The sequence below is a fragment of the Spea bombifrons genome, chromosome 4 (genome assembly GCF_027358695.1).
Source record: "Spea bombifrons isolate aSpeBom1 chromosome 4, aSpeBom1.2.pri, whole genome shotgun sequence".
Classification (NCBI taxonomy): Eukaryota; Metazoa; Chordata; class Amphibia; order Anura; family Pelobatidae; genus Spea; species Spea bombifrons.
In genome coordinates this window covers 73,076,430-73,096,245 of record NC_071090.1, presented here as the reverse complement: position 1 = coordinate 73,096,245, position 19,816 = coordinate 73,076,430, and the positions used below count along the sequence as shown (strand labels likewise).

General features: G+C 37.3%; 1 protein-coding gene across 2 annotated transcripts in view; it reads right to left on the bottom strand.

The window, feature by feature from the left end:
- Positions 1 to 6,448: 6,448 nt before the first annotated feature.
- DAPK2 (death associated protein kinase 2) overlaps positions 6,449 to 19,816 on the bottom strand; it is a 34,737-nt gene continuing 21,369 nt past the window's right edge. Inside the window, exons 9-12 of one of the 2 annotated variants that reach the window (XM_053463546.1) lie at positions 18,538 to 18,583; positions 12,931 to 13,020; positions 7,893 to 7,976; positions 6,449 to 6,925 (exon numbers count right to left, since the gene is read on the bottom strand). In XM_053463546.1, coding sequence (XP_053319521.1) covers positions 6,845 to 6,925; positions 7,893 to 7,976; positions 12,931 to 13,020; positions 18,538 to 18,583 — 301 coding nt within the window. In that variant the 3' untranslated portion in view covers positions 6,449 to 6,844. Of the gene's footprint in view, positions 6,926 to 7,892; positions 7,977 to 12,930; positions 13,021 to 17,349; positions 18,035 to 18,537; positions 18,584 to 19,816 lie in introns of those variants that run through there. The other variant, XM_053463545.1, reaches the window with a different exon arrangement.

The following is a 19,816-nucleotide window of genomic DNA, read 5'->3' as shown; positions in this document are numbered from 1 at the left end:
GAAAAGGAGGAGACAACAAAATACACCCAGGAAAGGGAGGAGCGCAGGGGCGCGCGCTGTCACCGAGCGGCGCTATAGCACTCGGGCTCGAGGAATGACGGTGCGCTCGGTCTGCGGCAGTCCTGTCACGCCGTATACACCTTACCGAGGGAGGGCAACCATGTAGGGTAACGGCAGGTGTATTGTGTACCCCTGCTCATGTGAGGCTCATAGGCAAGGGGTATTTGACATATAATGAGGATTACACAACACTGGCTATTCATTATTCATTATATTTATTTATTACGGTAAGGCAAGCTCGTAACAGCAACAGCAGCGCGTTAATCACACAATACGTTAGTGGGGTTACCGACCCCTACACCTTCACTTCGTTAACTTAACATATGTAAGCTGGGTTGTGCCACTTTGCTTTTAAATTGTTTTGTTGTTTACTATTTGGGTAACTAACGCTTCACATGAAATGTTACAGAACTATTTATCTGTAGATTGTAAGCTCTTCTGAGCAGCGCCCTCCTCCCGTGTTGTTTCTGGAAGGGATATTATGTCCTGTCTACCCATTGTGCAGCGCTGTGGAATATGATGGTGCTATAGAAAACAACAAACAATATTTATTCAAATTAATATTATCTTTTATTTATATAGCGCCAACGATTTACGCAGCGCTTAAAATGGACACTCCAGCCGTCATAGCTGCATGGTGCCATTTTGCAAATGCATGGGGGAGGATTCTGCAAAATCACCCTATACATATTTGCCCCTTCCATGCCCCCAACTATTTCCAATGCACACGATACACTCTCCTCCATCTGAACGCTGCGGGTTGGGCTCTGTTCATGTGCCGAAGGCTCCTCCATTGATTGCAATGGTAATGCTTTCCTGCCACTGATTGGCTGCTTTAAGCAGCCATTCAATGGCAATAATCATCACACCATGGCGGACGGAGTACTTTTTATATACATTTAATAAAAATGTGGGTGTCAAGGACTATTATCATGCCTCCCAAGCTATACATGATACTTTATGCTTTACTGCAATTTATGTCTAAATTGTTCTGTGGCGAGGTATGACATTGTAATCTATAAATGAATATTTTGTCTTTTTGGTATTAATGTATTTTAGTTTATATTTTACCGTTCTGCGTCTATATCCAACCGCTCTCCAGGGCTGAACCTACCATGGACCTGGATGGGTTAATTGGGCCTAGGGAGCACTTTGTAAAGGGCAGCATTGGAGGGAGAGAAAATAAACTGGGAATCATCACAGCACAGAACCTCTGCAAATGCAACACAATAGTCAAGTAAAATAGGCTGTCTCTAGTAAGCTCGTTTGAGCAGGGCTCTCCTCACCTGCTGTCTCTGTAAGTCAAATCTGTAAGTCTTTACTACTTGTTATGTCCTGTCCACCCATTGTACAGCGCTATGGAATTTGATGGCGCTATATAAAACAATAAAGAATAATAATAATACCTGAGCTTGGGCTTGCCAGTTCCTCTGCGGTTCCACAGGCATCCTTCTCTCTTCTACGGCCAACGAGCCCATTCGTCTCATGCTCAGGCAGAGAACAGCACGAGAGGGTGATATGCATCGTCAGAGGACCGTTGGCTGATAATGCTGCTGAAGTTACAGGATGATCCCTCTAAAGTCTTATTCCCTTTGATGTTGCTGACAGTACATTATACCGAATACATCTTAGCTTTGGATTTTTATGCCCCACGTCTTATTTTGCATTTACCACAGCATCTTCTTTGTTCTAAATTACCTAAAATTTGATTGATTTATTCCCAAAGGAATTATATATTTTCTTGCGGAACTTTGTGTCACCTGCAAAAGTGCACTCCATACCTTAAACAGGTTTTGTAGACCCAACTAATTGACTGAGATTGAAGCATAAAATAAAAAAGCTTTGGTTGTGAGTTTACAATTTAGTACACATAGGACTGACCCCGGAGGTTCCATGCTAAATAGCTCGTCCTTCCACTGAATGTTTCCCATGAACTACAACCTTGTGTTGCTTATCACATGACAATTGCATTATCCATTGACCTATTTCATCCATTCAACTATTTATGATACACTGAGATGTATTAGTTTGGTAAAAACAGCCTGCTATTTTGTAATTTTCAAGCTATTGAGTAAAATTATATATTATTGTTACAAAACATTTAATAAATATGTAATTTTTAAACGACCGTAAATGACCACTTTCAAATTATTTGGGAAAGTATTATGAGCTCTCCTTGGGCTTTATATAATCAATAAAAAGTAGTCTGCCTTGAAAAACAGACAAATATTGTGAAACATTTTATGTAGGGTAATGGGTGGACTATTTCTTGAGTTGCATTAAGTGAAAATATAGTTCAACTCATTCACAGCACATTATGATGGGAAGCCCATGGGCTCTTTGCTTGCAAGAAGGGCTGAGTTTCCCTTGATCTCTAAATTTGATGAGATAATGTTACAGGTATTTTTCAGCACAAGCTCAGATCATCTCAAAGGAGAAGCTCTCAGTGTTCATAATATATTAAATGTTTCAACCCACCATTAAATGAATCAACAAGTAATACAAATATTTGTTGTATCTGTGTATATATAAATATATATATTTTTTTATCTGGGCAAACAATTATTTTTCATATAAATCAAACATTTTCTGCATTTATTTTTTTACCAAAACAAAACATTAGTGAAGGGCAGCAATGTATTTCGACCTGGGGGATTTGTGCTGCTACCGAATGGGTCAGAAATGTTCTGCTTTCAAGCAAGAAATGAAACTGAATTTAAGAAGGCATTGAGTTTTATGTTGTATTATACTGCCCCCTAGTGTTTATTAAAAAGCTTTTGCAAGATTTTTATTGGCAGGTCTTTACAAAACCCGCTGTAACTTACATTTTTACTGTAGCACTACTTACAGAAGAGGAGACAATAACATTAAAATAAAAAGTATACAAACTATAAAAAATTGAGGCATACAAAGCAGCATCCTAACCCTGACTCACTTTACAAATCATTGAAGTCGCCATACTACTTTCAAACAGTAGAGGGCGCTCACATTACACTTAGACGTTTATTCGGAAGCCCTACAGATAATGTGGATCTGTAATTTCTGTAAGCCCGAGTAACTGTGTGACTCTAGTAATATAAAACCATATGTAAGAAAAAAAAAAACACTCAGTGTATACTAAATGCAAATTATTTCAAGATTTCTTAAGATCTGAATGGCTCCCGCCTCACTATTTTGTCTCTGTCCTAACTTTAAGTTGCTAAACTAATTGGTGTGGATTGGTTCAGACAGCCTTAGGGAGAACTTCAAGAAAAGAAAATGATTAGATAAAGCTGGCCCTGCCCCTCTAAAACAGAAATAGAGGGGGAACATCAGAACAAGAAATTGATTAGATAAATAATAATTAAGCAGAAGTAGCAACATTTATTAAGATAATGTTTAAATATCTTGAAAACAATTACATTTTATAAAAAAAACAGCTATAGACAGAAGCTTCATTAAGTCCATTTATTTAATTGAAACTAGAAGTAAATTTTATGAACATAAATGTCTTAATGACCTGAGCAGATTTACTATAATTCCCTTTTAAATTGGGAATCAGGCGTTCCTTTTAACCAGGGATATGTTCAGATGATATACAATATTATCACAAGGCATTTTTACAGATGAACCTGATTGAAGGGGAACATTGTGACCTACATTCAATGAAATACAGCTATAAAAATGAATAATGTACAGTAAAGCATTAGGAAATATTATACCTATGCACAATTTGGTATGGAAGTTACCCTTGGCTATTGGACTAATGATAGCCCTCCACAGATCGGTTCATGTGACACCCCAGATTTCTATGGCACAATACCTCTGTTATGTTGTCCTTAATGACACAAGTAATTTAGTAGAAGCTAAACTGAGAATTTTCTTTCTTCCAGCTTCCAAAATCTCATGATGGGAGAGTGCTCAGTCAATTGTCCATTTACTAAACATCTACCAGCCATAACTGATTGGCTCAACCTTGGCTAACCCCTTATTCACCCTCAGGATATTCTTAGGTCAATTTAACCTATAGTGAAAGGTGAGGAGGGAACTGTCTAATAAACATGTGTGTCATCTGCGCACATCAAAAAAATGAAAACCTCCAAATACAAGTATTTTTTTATAAAAGGCCAGTTTATATGTTTTCTGATTTGTAGCGAGGCGAGTATTGTATTGTATTTTTATCATGCTTTATTTGTTACTTGAAGCAAAAGAGCAGGTAGACGTAAAGTTTTGCATGGGTTTCTCTAAATCCCTGTTTTCCTGGTACAATTGACATCGTTCCCTACAGTTGTGTCATCTTTCCTGGATGGAGTTCACGGTACTAACCTGAGCTGATGCCAAAAGTGACATATATGAAGACAGAGTATCGTCACAAATGAAAACGCATTTTGCTACCTTTTCATCAAAGGCTTGGATAAGAAAGTTTGACACCATTTGCAGGATAAATATTTAAGCAATTACATTGAATTCTGCATTATGGGTGATATAATCTGTCGGTGACGAATTCTGGCCTAGGCTGACAAGGCACAGACCTAGAGCAGCAGGTCCTGGAGGGTGGCAGTCCCTCTGGTACAAAACTAGGGGGGTAGCGGCTACCCCCAGTGTCCCACCCAACAATGGGGCGATTTATGTTATGAAGGCTGTGTGCCGAGAAGATGTGGCACTCAGTTTCTTAAAGACGCACAGCGCCTTTTAGTGTACCGCAGATCTGACCACAGAGATGGAGGAGGCTGGGGGCATTGCCCTAGGTAAAAAAAGGAAGCCCCAGAGGTAAATATTCCACTGAAATCAGTGCCCTGTTTTGATGTCCAAGAGACTTTCAAGTCATAAGAATGAGCTTCACAAATAGCAGAGGAACATGGGTATGTAAGTGCATGAATGTAGAAAAAATGATAGTTACTATTTATAAGACTTTTCCAACAACTATTACATTTATACCTTGTAACCAAATGACAATGACTGAATACAAAAGCATGGTGGGGTTCGCCTTCATAATTGCAGGGCTTAGAATTGCAAAACATCATTGTGATGACCCAATTCTCCTTCCTCTTTTTTTCATCTAGGGAGAGTCTGGTAAACTCAGTATAATTAAAGAAAAGATCAAATAGGGTTTGAAGCTGCCCGTTTAAATAGGGGAGAGCCAGAGGGTGAGGGAGTGAGCCTTTCTTATGTACCTTTAAATAAATGAATGGATTAACTACTTAGAAAGGCATATTGTTATTACCTCGGTACGCACAATCCTTAGCACAATAAAACAGGGAATGTATACAATGAATTATGACAATACACATGGATCTTATTATACAATGGAACTTTCCCAAACTCAAAAGTGTTCTTTTTTATTACAAGAAAGTACGGTAATCAGATGTAACTGTGCAGGTGTTTATGACACATGAGAATTTCTCTTTCAGGCCCAGCTGATGTCAGAAAAAAGGTATTTTACAATGTGATGTGGTAAGAAAACTCATACATTTGATTCCGAATTTAATATGAATTTGATGCAGTACAGCACAATAACAACAAATGTATCACATTTAATTATAAGCTAATTTTGCAGTACATTGGTTTCCTCCCTGTCTTGTGTACAATTTAGTACAGGTACGTGGGTTGAGCTTTACGGAGACTATACTGATAAATGTTATATGGAGAGTCAGCCACGCAAACCTCAAGGTTCCGTGCCAAGAAATACTTCTCTTTATGGATAATAATTCTACTGATTACGTCATTTACTGTTCTTTCAATCTCCAAATGAGAAGAACAATAATTCCATAATAGTGGGTGTGAGTTAAAAACCTCAGCAACTAGCTATTGCTATTCAGCATAGGTTCTTCTGTCTGGATAAAATAATCCAGTATTTGCAATTGTGACAACATTTAAAAAAAAAGGTATTAACCCATCATGGTTCAACTATCTGCAAGGCACATTCTTTTCAGCAACACGGCCATCTTGGACTTGATGCAACAATCCGTTTAAATATTTACTGCTCTTAACAGTGGTCTGAAGGTTCATGGTATGCGAGTCAACTCCATGACCAAACTCAGAATAGGGATCATGAATTGTAGACATAAGAATCTACAGACCCTCTTCCATCAGCAGTTTGCAGCATCACTGGCTCTGAGCTGACAATGCCCATCAGTTGGTGCTGAGCACAACCACTGGCACATGTAGAAGTGTTTAAGTACCTGTTTGGGCACTCCCTTTCAACAAGTTTAATGCTAACGACGGAAGGCACCGCAAGGTCTATACACACCCTACTGCGGTTTTGATAATGCTGGCTCAATACACACACCGTGAACAGAAATGCAGGGCCGGTATGTTACTTGTATATAAATTAATTCCATAATTAACCACATACATCCCGGTTTGAAAAAGATTAAAGCAGTATTTAAGGAACAAAAGAAGATGGAAAGGTTATACGACTAGGTATAATTTATTTGAAAACCGTAAACTATAATACATGTCCATCTAGATTATGACGATATCTAAATAATGAGTATTTTCTAAATAAACATATAGCAACATTACCAACAATAAACAAAGATAAAAAGTTTACTTTTTGAGAGAAAAAATGAATAAATGGTAAAAATATAAAGACTTTCAATGTAAACATTTTTGTTAATGAGTCATTCATATTCAGTTGAGTTTGGAATTAACATAGTTGAACAGTAAATGTATTAATGAATGCAATGCAGCGTGTCATATTTGAATGCCCAGCATCCCTCCATTCCTGTGTCCTGTCTTCCTTTGACCTTCACAGAAGATCATTGACCTTCTTCGTGGGAATCCTATGCAGCATGAAAATGACTCAGGAGGTGCTGCTCCTTCTTCTGGGTCGTATAGGTTTCCTCTTCACCGTTTCATCTTCTGCATCGCTTTCACAGTTTCTCTGAAAAAACAAAACATGAATGCTTTCACATACAAAAAAACAACCTACAACGGCGAGCAAAATCTAATATTCAACTAATGCCCAAAAATGTCTAGGATAATCTTGAAAGATATGAGGCCCTGTTCATTAAGTAAACTCATCATGATGTAAATTGTAAGCTTGCCTCTTTACCTAGTGTATCGGTTTGTGATAGTCTGTTAGTTATTGTTTTGTCATACCCGTTGAATATATGTATAGTAAGAAGCGCTGCGTTAATTGCTGGTGCTATATAAATAAAAGATAATAATAATAATAATAATAATAATATGAAGGTTCCTTGATAAAATTAATGGCATGTTAGACTGTTCATCAGGTGCACCCCAATTCATGAGCAACTGCGGGCAAAAGTAGACCCAGAGATGCTGCCTGCTAAGCAAAAAAACTGCTTGCCTCACAAATTAAAAAGTGACACAACCCCCGACTTTAACTCTCAACAGATCATAAAAGATCTAGTATTTCATGACATACACACACTAATATGACAGAACAGGAGTTATGTGGGAGTCAGAACGCACTCATTAGCACATCCAAAAATGTTGCCAATTTGCCCTACATTTTTTAATGAGGAAAAGTTCAAAAACAATACGAGTACAATCTTTAATTGCTTAGGCACAAAGTACACAGGACACGTGAGATTTAAAAAGCCTATTCTGGCACTAAAATGTAGAAAGTAAAAAACAGATGCATAAGGTCTGGATGGACCTTCAGTGTGTCTTTGATCTGCATCCTCTGCCTATCAGAGCCAAATGCGAGCGGGTTTAATGAGACATTGTTGTCTTGTTCTTCTTAGGGATCATTGAGGCATTTTCTTCATGGATTATTTTTTCAGTACCAAAATTCTGCTTGTTTCTGATCCTTTACCTCCCCTACACCTGAAGATATACACTGCAACGTAACACATCATTTCCATAATGTTAGCGTGTATTACCGGTTTAACATCTTCTGGATTCAAAACTTTATTCTTGAGGGATCGACTCAGGTGATTGCAAAGGGATACAACACTGTAAGAAAGCTGTGGAGAAGAAGAAACCACATCATTCAGAAACAATAGCAGGCAAACACAATGACTTTTAAAGATTAGTACCAACCGGGAGATTTAGTTACACGCCATAAAAATAAAGTGGCGTAGGGAGAGGCTATGGAGGAATGAAGATATTATGGAGAATAGGATTTATATGTATTTATTTCATTGTTGGTAATAGAATGCTTTTTAGACACACGGAGTTTCAGTATTATTTGAGGCACTTAAGTATAGAAAATTCAAACTTCTTCACAATATTTAAAAACAATAGTAACAACAATATGTACTTTCATGGGGAGAAATATTTACTTGGATGTATATAGGTTCGGTAAGAATTCTACAACCAGCACACATATACCGCTCTCTTGCAGTATCCAGGATGTATAACTTATTATATGTACTGCGTTACATGAGTTTTTACATTCCACATAATGCAGGGCAGTGCTTTAAATGTGCTGGTCAGCCAGATGTGACATGTATATGTATATAAGAAACAATGGCTCATGTATAGAGACTATATATATAGAGACCATATATAGAGACTATATAGGTAATATTAAACATTGTCATGTTTATATTTAACAAGATTCATTCTGGAAAAAAATAAAAACCTTGTAACTAACAGAATATTCTTGCTGATTGAACCAAATTTTGCACATTAATCCTCGATTAATAGTATGTCCCATCAGTTCATTCATGCTTGTTATCCTTGTCTTTACCCCTGTTTCCATATACATATGTCAGCAGTTTGCCCTTCATATGGCAGTCAGAAAGAAGTAGGATTTCCCCAAAGGAAACGGTAAAGAGTATCAAAGAACAAGATCATTAATATAAATGACAAATTTGCAAATATTTTTCTTTGTCAATACATCCATATATTACCCCAAACAGCCTTCCCTTGTAATCATAGAACGTGTTTAACTTTAGGTGCTCCATTAAATTACAGTAAAAGGATGTTCTCCATATTTATCTCAGCCCATTGTTCTCTTAATTCATGTTCTCATACTTATTTCCTCAATCTTTTTGCTACTAATCAACTCTGTTCCTGTTCCTGTATGGGATCTGTGGTTGTAATTGTATACAGACAAGCACATTTTCAGGTGTGATAAACATATCAACTTCCAGACTTTACAATGCTTTATGAAGTTGAAAACTTGTACAGCTTCATCTGACTAAACGGCTCTCCTTGGTCTATGCAATACATAGTTAAACCAGTAAGAGACCTTTTCACAATACATATGCACTGCTGAGTGATGGTCCTTCCAGCTAGTGAATCTTACTAGAGTTTGCTTTTTATAATCCATAGTGACGCCAATCATAGTGAAGACAAAATATTCAACTATCTTGCAAACTCCCTGGTTATAATAAGTACACCCTAAAGACAATTCTTTCTTGACAAGTTGTAAAACGTGTACACGCTATGCCCTTATTTCTACACCTAGCGCCTAACAAATCCCTGCAGTGTGATAGCAATCGCTCTTAACACGGTACTACAAGTGATAGCCTCGGTAGGTCACTATTGGAGTAAGTCAGAGAATGTTTGTACCATATTCATCTTTAAGAGTAAAGCCCCCCCCCCAATTGTTTAGAATTTCCAGTTTAATCACTTATGTGATACATAGACTAGTTTTCAACTTTTGGCATAAGGACATCTTGAAATTTAAATATACCTTATTACTGCACCAGGGCATATTAGTTGTATTTTTAGAAATCACCCTTCCCTCATGATCTGAGGCACATACCTGAGAATAGATCATGCTATGACTGTTTAAGCTGTCAGTTTGCTTTTGCTGTTCAAAGACAGACATTTTAACAGTTAGAATATCACAACTTAACATCTGTTTTTTCGGCTCTGTGAAGTAGCAAGTTCTTATATATGCATACACACAATGCACTGTACAATGACGTGTTGTATTAAAATCATGAATTTAACATGTCTCCAATTGCATTGTTCATAGACATTGAATGGTTAAAGAGATGGGGTGATCTTTATAAACTATATACAGTTGTGTGAAAAAGAAAGTACACCCTCTTTGAATTCTATGGTTTTACATATCAGGAAATGACAACAATCATCTGTTCCTTAGCCAGAAATTAGGTAAATACAACCTCAGATGAACAACAACACATGACATATTACACCGTGTCATGATTTATCCAACAGACATAAAGCCAAAATGGGGAAGCCATGTGTTAAAAACTAAGTACACCCTTACAAAACAAGAGTCTCTGAGGAGTTGATTTTGTAAGCACTGCACATATTTAAGGGTTGGGTTTTTTTTTGCTGTTTGCTTCTTTTTTTTTTTTTATCGCTTGCTGCTTGCACACATGGCAAAGACAGAGATCAAACCATTGCAATACGCTTTCATAACTTGGAAATGCATCATTGTGCAATGTTAAGGTATGGGGACCATATGCAGAGTTTTGAATTCAATATTCTTAGAAAGGATTTTAAAAAAAAACCACTACCTCACTAATAAGAATTATCCCTTAATGCCACATAGAGCAATAGTTAATTATACTTACCTTAATAGCCTCTGTTAAAAGTATAAAGGCAAATACCGTATTTCCCCATGTATTAGACGCACTTTTCCAAAATATGCAGGGTCTAAAAACTGGGTGCGTTTGCAGTTACTACTTACAGTCCCTCCCTGCGGTCACTCTGATGATTGTCCACACCCCTTTTTTCTCTCCAGCCCCTCCCTGCAGTCACATTGATGATTGGCCCCGCCTCCTTCCTTATAGCGTCCACACATTAATATTTGGGTTGCTGAAAGTTAGGGAAGGTGGGGGTTAATTTAGGGGCAGTTATGGTTGATGGGATGTTTAGGGTTAATTTAGGGGCAGTTATGGTTCATGGGGTATTTAGGGTTATTTAGGGACAGTTATGGTTAAAGGGGTCTTTAGGGTTAATTTAGGGGCAGTTATGGTTGATGGGGCCTTTAGGGTTAATTTAGGGGCAGTTATGGTTGATGGGGTCTTTAGGGTTAAGGGGCAGTTATGATTAATGGGGTCTTTAGGGTTAATTTAGGGGCAGTTAATGGTGATGGGGATGATGAGGATGGATTTTATGATGAATAAAACTTGAGTTCAATAACTTTACGTAATACATTTTTTCAAAATTAAGGTGCGTCCTATACATGGGGAAATAAGGTACATTTTACACTTAAAATGGATCTGTCACTAAATGTGACATTTTATTATTTAGTATACTAAATAAAGTCATGTAATTGTGTTTACAGATTTTGACAGTAAATTGTACATTTGCATTAGACAGGACTAACAGCAATTATTGGCAGAATTTAAAAAGAGGCTGACAAATAATATTCTTGCCTGGGGCGCCATGGGGTCTAGAACTTGTCCTGGTACTAGGTTTCATATATAGGCAAACAAGATTGGGAACTTTATTTCTTTTAAGGATTTACAGATGTAATTAATAATTATATTCATCTTGTGCCCAATATCATTCGACATGACGGACGTTGCACGTACTTTACTGATTAGTGTGTTAAGCAGTAAACCTAGCACTGTACAGTTTGTCCTGGTACATTTTTGTACATTTATTTTTCAAGGATATGCCTATTACTGGTTTGATGTTCTCATTTCTGACACAGAAAGCACCTAGTTTCCTTGTTCATTGTCTGCTGTGATGTTATCTTACTAGACAACACACATGATTATGCCATTTAGCAAACGTCTAGTATGTTTGTAACCACATGTTTCTCTGCACTCTGAAAGACTGTTGGACAATCTTCACCCCAGGCCAATAGAAGTAAATCTTGGCTCTTCCTCATACACAATATTTAGGGTGGTGCTTACATTTCAGGACATCAAAGAATAGAATTCAGTACAGTAAATGTCAGAACATTCACAACCCTGCAGTGATTTCATAAACAAAACAATATTTGGATTTGGGATTAAATTGCTATTTTGGAATCTTATCAGTTACCGAGAGGGACATAGGATGGATTGCAAAACATTCAGAGTTCAGGGCTTTGTGCTCTTGATTTGCATCCAGGATATTCTGGATTCAGAAGTTCCACAAGAATGATCACTATTTCTCTAGATAATCTCATGTTCCTACGCAAAGAGTCTGCTCTTCAGGTAATCCAACCAACAAGGCTGGATATTTTCTGCTGCATGACATTTGTTGAACTGTTATCTGTTCCCTTCTTCTCAGATCTTTCATCTACAAAGATAGTGTTTCCAATAAAGCAAATTTTACCAAACACAGATATAAACTGGGAAGAAGGCGGTGTAACCCAAACACTTTCTGTTTTGCCTGTATCTGCTTTCTCTTGCAAACATCTTCTTTTAATGTTTGACCCAACACACAGTGCAAACAATGTAATCTTACTATTGCATACTTTACTTCAATTACTGATATGAGTTATGAGAGGAGAGGCAGGGAGAGGTTAAAACAGGCAATATCGGTATTTTCGGTAGGGGCCGAAGAAAACATTGTAGGGGTTAATATGTTAACATGTTTCCAGTTTGGTAAATTGGAATCATACGTAAATTGTAAGGCATTATGCACGAGAAATGGTTGATGAAGGTGAGTGATTGGTGATTTATATGGAACACACACACATATATATATATATATATATATATACACACATTTATAATAAATCCATGCTTGTTGCCGAAATATACTGGGCACTTTATTTATTGAAATTAAAATGTAATTGCTTTACTCTATGATAGGGTGCACCACCAGGATCTTTGGTGGGTGTAATTGGATTTTTATTTATCAAGATGAATTCAGTGAACCTGAGCACAAGGAATGTCAGATTTGTAATATGTATGGTGTTAACAAAATGCAAGGGGCTACCAGTGTTATTGTCCGAAAGAAGACATGAATGAGTTATAATAATTAACAACAGAACCAAAATAATGCAAATATATTAATGAACAGCAGAGAAATTCTATGATGATTATTTACCTTCCAGCGCCTCCGAATATACTGCTTCCTGAAGTTCTCCAAATTTATCAAAGACTTTTTCCTTACAAGGATTTGGCACTTATCTTTTGGCTGAAAGACACGGACCAAAATATGAATTAAACGTCTACATAAAAGAAACTGCCAGTTTACACTTAGGGTGCTTTGGTTTCTGTCGGTAGTACATGACCTAAGCACCTCTTCTGCATATCTTATTTCATATACTCAGAACATCTGACTCATTCAGGAGCTCTGAAGAGCTTCAACGAGACACAGCATGGCCTGAGGATATGACAGATTCCAGCAAATTTCTCTTCTGAAGAGAGCTGAGCTTTTTAATCTTGCTGCAAACCACACCTTGTCAAAAAACAGTGTTTATAACAGATCAGTAGTCTTTAACATATTATTATACACTTTAATGATGTAAAAGTATTTATCATTAAAATTAATTAAATAATCCCAAAATCATTTTCTAAATAATTATCGCTTTGCTTTTACTTACCCTGGATCCATTCTTACTATATATATCTAATATAATACAACTAATGTATAGATAGTAAAAACGCCATGTTAACACACATATACACAATTCAAATGTTTTTTATAGGAATATAGCTAGTGTTTGCTTTAAATGCACAATTTTAATCTAATCCATATCACAAGCTTTGGCAGGACACTTCAGCCCTAATATTCTATATTTAGAGCTGGAATGGCCTCTGCTAACATCCCCCAACCTATTCTTGGCTTCCTGTCTTCAGCTCTCACTTCCAGGGAAGGAGACGTATTGCCTCAGTCAGAACATTGACCAATTCTCCTTTAGTAGATTAATATCCTTACCAAGACATAATCACAGTTGTCAAGTTCATACACGCAGAGCAAGGAATATGAGGAAAATAAGTAAGCGTGGAAGAAACTAATTCTCAATTGCTTGAAATAAAGGTGGCCTAAGAGAAATGTTCAACTCTTAGTGGGTGGGTTTCAACATCACATGTATGTGCATTTCCTTCACTTCAATGCACAAAAAGCCTGTGATTAATTAAGATTCCAGAGCACAGTTACAAACTGCTTTTGCACCAGGCTACAAGAACTGTGTTGTTAACTTCTCAACATACAAACCAAGCAAGGAGGTACAATCTGTACCGTCCAAAGGATGGTCATTCGACCCCACAAAAGAACATGGACAAAATAGTGACATGGAATAATTTTTCAGAAAACCCAGAGAATACTTTTACAACAAAAGCGATAACGATCTATGTATAACCACAAAATAAAAGCACAGCAGAGGAAAAACATAAAGAAGTCCACCTGGATCCCACAGGACACATGCCACTAAACAGAGAACTTCAGACACAGGATCACCTCAGAAACGTTAAACAAGAATACAAGAACAAAAGGCCACACGATAAAAACTAGCCAAGACCTTATTTTAAAACCAACTAATAAAAGAGGAGCTGTAGCCATTATGAGCATGAGTGACTACATAGGAGAGGCACATAGACAGCTGTCTGATAACAGACATTACGTCAAACTGAAGGAGGACCTCACCAAACCAAACCAAACTCACCAACCTGCCCTATAGCAACACTTCATACTTAAAAGAACTAATCCCAAGAGAACCAAACAATAGGCTCCTTCTATATGTTTCCCAAGACCCACAAGGATGGTAACCCTGGAAAGCCTATAATATCAGCAGATGGTACACTCACAAAAAACATCTCTGGCTGGGAGGAAAACATCCTGAAACCTCTTGTTAAAACAGAATAAACTCAATAAACTAGCTGGCTTCCCCTCCCCAAAAATACCATTCTAGCCACTATAGATGTTGAATCCCTCTATACCATCATTCCCCACAATGATGGCTAAAAGCATGCCAGAAATACCTGCGACAGGGCAACATACCAAATTAAGCAAAACTGACACTCATGGAGCTCATACTCAACTATTTTAAATTTGGACGGGATGTAACAGCCTTACATCTATGTAGGGAAGGTAGATTGGGGGTTTGGGATCAGAGGTAGTCAGGAATTGTTCCTCCAGTTTGGCCATAAATAGGTTGGCATATTGTGGTGCCATCCGTGTTCCCATAGCTGTGCCCATAATCCATAAGTAAACATTTACATATCCTAGGAAGGTGGATGAATTCACCTGCAGGAGATGGCTTCTGCCAAAATGGACATGTATCAAAGATCTGAGGGGCATCATATTAATGGGGAATTTCCTGATGCAGACAGAAAAGAAGATATGGGAATACAAACTCATGATACAATTTGACACCCTTAATTCAGGCCTAGATATTGATAAAGAACTTACACTATCCCCACAATAAATCTCACACACGGACTCATATTCTGTTGCCAACTACAACACCAAAAGTGACCAAATGCTATATTTCACACCAATAGCACATTTGCATTTCCTTTTAACATCGCTACAGGAATGTAATCACGATTAACAATCTCTGTACCTTGCTATGACTGTCTGCACTTTGCTGTATAAATGTATGAGCAATATCGGGGGGAGATATACAATATGCCGGAAGAAGAGACCTAGATAGTCTTGAAATCTTGTATAATGTGCTGATATCATTATTGTTTTTAAAAAAAGTATGCTCTATAGACATGAAAAAATAAAAGGTAAGTCTACATAATTTTGAAAAAAATAATTTGAGTATGAGGACATTTTTGTTATTTAAACAAACATTTAACATTTTTATCAAGGGCTCACAGAAGAATCTAATGGGCTGTGGGGTCTGCTGTGATGGGAGAGTAGAGACATGGACGAAAAATGCTTTAAACTTCCAGGGCTTAGTATTTGTGTCAGAAAAAATAAATAGAACAAGGATTATTGTCTGCAGCAGTCCATCCCCTTAAAATGTACATATTTTTCTCTTAACAACAAAAAGCTGCGTACAATATTCCTTATATTCCAGTACATTTATAATGGCCATTTGATAGCAAGGTTGATATTATAAATGTATTGCTTAGTCACATGTCTTTTCTATGCCGAGCAGATCTTTACATTTCTTATAATCACACCTTAAGGCACTAGCTCTCTGATGGCGAGGTGCAGTGCTGCTTACACCTTCACCATTGCTGGACATCATCATTACTTGGAAAACAGGTGTGAGTGACATTTTATTAGCATGTTTTCTCTATACTAAAAATTAAGTATCAGTATTTCAAAAGGTTCAGTTTGTTCAGTAGCATTGACATTCTTATAATCTACAGAACATATTAGTTAGAAGGCACTTCGGTGGGTATAATATTTCTCAGATGCACCCTGCTGTACTGGTAAACACTGCGCATGTATAACCAAACAAGCCATTTATCTCACACGAAGGACATCTGAATATTTAGGTCACAGTGCTCCTCTCTGTGAATAGGCTCAGTAATATGCTAAATAGGACTGTGAAACTCTCATGGAAGGAATTGAGCACTTCACTTCTTAACTCTTTACTGCCAGGGAACAAGCTGCACTTAGCATCTAACCTTCTGCAACATATTAAACACAAACACAGCCAATCAACGTGATAACCTGAAATCCAATAATGAGGCAAAGAAAGCGCGTTACAATACGAAAACGCAGATGTGTTTTTCTTTTTAGCTAAATGTGTGTGTGCTACAAACTTTGATTTAAATCAACCCTCGTGATGATGTCTGGGTCTGTAGGTATCCACAGCTGCAGTATCCAAGACTGTACTGTATTTGTTCCTGAAAATATCAGGGTCAGTGATGCATGCCATAGAATGTCAAGGGAATGGGGAGGTGAGTTGCAACAAAATCAGCAGTATTAGTCTTCTACAGTTCATTAGAATATAGGATGAGAACATTTAGACAGATCGGTCCTCAGTGCTATAAGGACTGGAATATACAGTAAATATTCTCCCCATCTGCACAAAGTTTGTGGTCACATATAGGTCTCTGGAAGCACTTAATACTGCTTGGCGGATTTGAGGTATCTATAAATCTGTCTAAACCTTAGTGGTGTGGGTGTAAAATGAGCTCCATGAAACCATCCACTATTTTTATTTACCAGCTTTAGAAAAAAATACGCAAGTCCTCTACTCAGTGTCCATTTACTTAAAAATAACTGCCACAGCCATACTACATTATTCTACATAATTTTGTCTTTATCGATAGTGGTTCCATTCACTTAACCTTGCTTATACAATGTACCAAAATGCTAAACAATAGTTCTGTTAAGCAATATCTACATGAAGAAATTACAACATTTTCAGAACCATTTAATATTATAAACAAATATATACTAAATATATTATTACATATGATGACATATATATATATATTTATGTTCTATTACTATTTAGTTAATTTCAAAGTGAAATGCTTAAGATTATTAGCAGTCCACATTTTTAATCTAAGACACTACTTTAAATAGATATATCCTGGTTGTTGGTATTTCGCTGATGCCTCTTCATGGAGAACATCTCACATGTGCTCTGCTAGACTCTTGAGTCTGTGATTCTGAGGTTCAACCCTTCCAAGAGGTCTTCACTGCATGATCCATTTAGTAGAGCCATAAATGATTCAGTCAAGTCCCTATTCAACACAGAAGCAAAGTTTCCACAAGAGTATCGTGTGTCCTCCCCTTGAAACCCATGCACTAAATCTTGGATCCACTTGAGGTCTTCTGCCACTTCCTTGCTCAGACTATCATACCGGCATTGCAGCTCAGAGTACCTTCCGGAGAGATTTCCAACGTTGGTTTCCACCAAGTACATGTCCTGTTGAAAATTTTTCTTCATGGACTCAACTTTACGGCACTCATAGCGGAGCTGGGACAGTTCATGTCTGACGTTCTCATTTTCCTCCTTGTACCAGGTTTCTTTCTCATTGTATATGGAGATAAGGGCCTCTGTATCTTCCTGCAAAGAGTCATAATTCACTGCCAAAGTGCTAAACCTCTTTTCTGCGGCCGATATGTCTTCCACAACCTTGGCAAAGCGTTCAAAGTTGACATAGGTGTTGTTGGGAGGCATGCTAGAGTGAGATTTCATGGTATATTCCCTCAGCCGCTTGGCCTTAAGCTTCCGCATTGCTGTCCTTTTAGTGTCATGGATTTTGGTCTCCTCTTTGGACTGGAGAGTCTTCAGACAGGAAATGAGCACATTAATAATGTGGAGTATGTACCAAGGATGCCTGAACACTCCGTGCAAAAACTCATGCGTGGAAGATGCCAACCCAAAACAACACATCAATACTCAAGTACATACAAGCACACACCATGTGTTTGAGGGTTAATTGATTGAGTAATGCACATATGATGGCTTAAGTATCAGGTAAACATTGCAGCACCACACACAAGGCAATTAAATATAATTATGGATTAGTATTTTGAATATTAATGTTTAAATACCTTTCTTCACAAATGTCTGACTTCCACATGCTCTTCAATTTTTATGATAAATAATACTTAGTAACGTTTAACCTGAAGTACATGATTAATGCCTTTGAACATTTTGGAAACCTTTGAACAAAGTGACCAAAGATCTATGATTGCAAGAAGGGCCATCAAACCTTCCTTACTGCTCCAGTGGCCAGTTATTAAATATCACTCTCATGCACTGATACTGTTAGATGTGGGGCTTACCGTAATCCATGGGTGGTTTAAGGCCTCCTGGATGGTGAGGCGCTTTCTGAAATCAAAAGCATGGCGATGATTACAGAATGTCCAAGTAACATGTTTCTAAAGCAAAATGTAGATAAGTGATACGATACATGTAACAATAAGCATTTGCTAGACATATAGACATTTGTGAAAGTGTCACAAAGCTTTCTTATATGCTTTTTATATTTCATTTTTAAAACTTCATTTTAGGAATCAGTTGTTTATGTTGCATATGGTTAATAGCCCATGCGCACACTTGCTCTAGAGCACAAATACTGTAAAATGTCATCATTTAACACACTTTAGCATTCTTCTGTTCAGACACAGAGGAAATGGAGTGACCTCCTCCAGTGGGAGACTTTATTTCTCATGATTTCCAAATAAACAAAAAAGGGGCATTTAGGATTTGAGGGTAAAACAACAAAAGTTATGTATTTAATGATATACAGACTAAAGCATGAAATAACATGTTCTTGTAATTGTTGATATATATATATATATATATATATATATATCATATAGCTTAATGATTTGTCGTTGTAATGAATATGTGTTAAAGTTGTATAGGTACTGTCGCTCAATTATGGCATTAAGAGTAAGCTTAGATTAAATGGAAATTCTACCCAAATCTGTTAAAAAAATGTATACGGAGTCACATAGATAATAAAAAGTCTGTTCTCATCTGTAACATAACAGGCCACACACGAGAGATGTTTGTGCCAATAATTATTTTACTCACAGCCTTTAAAGGGAACCAATACTAAATGTATTTTATTTTTAAAGGTGCCAGCTTAAACAGTATTATATTTTTTTATACACGGGATGTGTTAGGTCTTCCAATTTCAACAGGAACACTTGTTATAATGTAATGATGGTATACTACTGTAGCAACATTGAAGAGATTGAGTACACTACATGACGAAAAGAATGTGGGCACCAGACCATCACACCTATATGAGCTTGTTGGACATTCCATTCCAAAATCATGGGCATTAACATGGAGTCCCCCCTACCCCATTGCAGCTTTAACAGCCTCCACACTTCTGCGAAGGCTCTGCCAAAATATCATTTGTGAGGTCAGGCACTGATGTTGGATAAGAAGGCCTGGCTTGCATTTAGGATTCCAAGTCATCCCAAAGATATTTAGTGGGGTTAAGGTCAGGGCTCTGCGCAGGCCATTTGATTTCTTCCACGTTTGTCAAACCATGTCTTTATGAACCTTGCTTTGTGCACAGGGTCACAGTCATGCTGGGACAGGAAA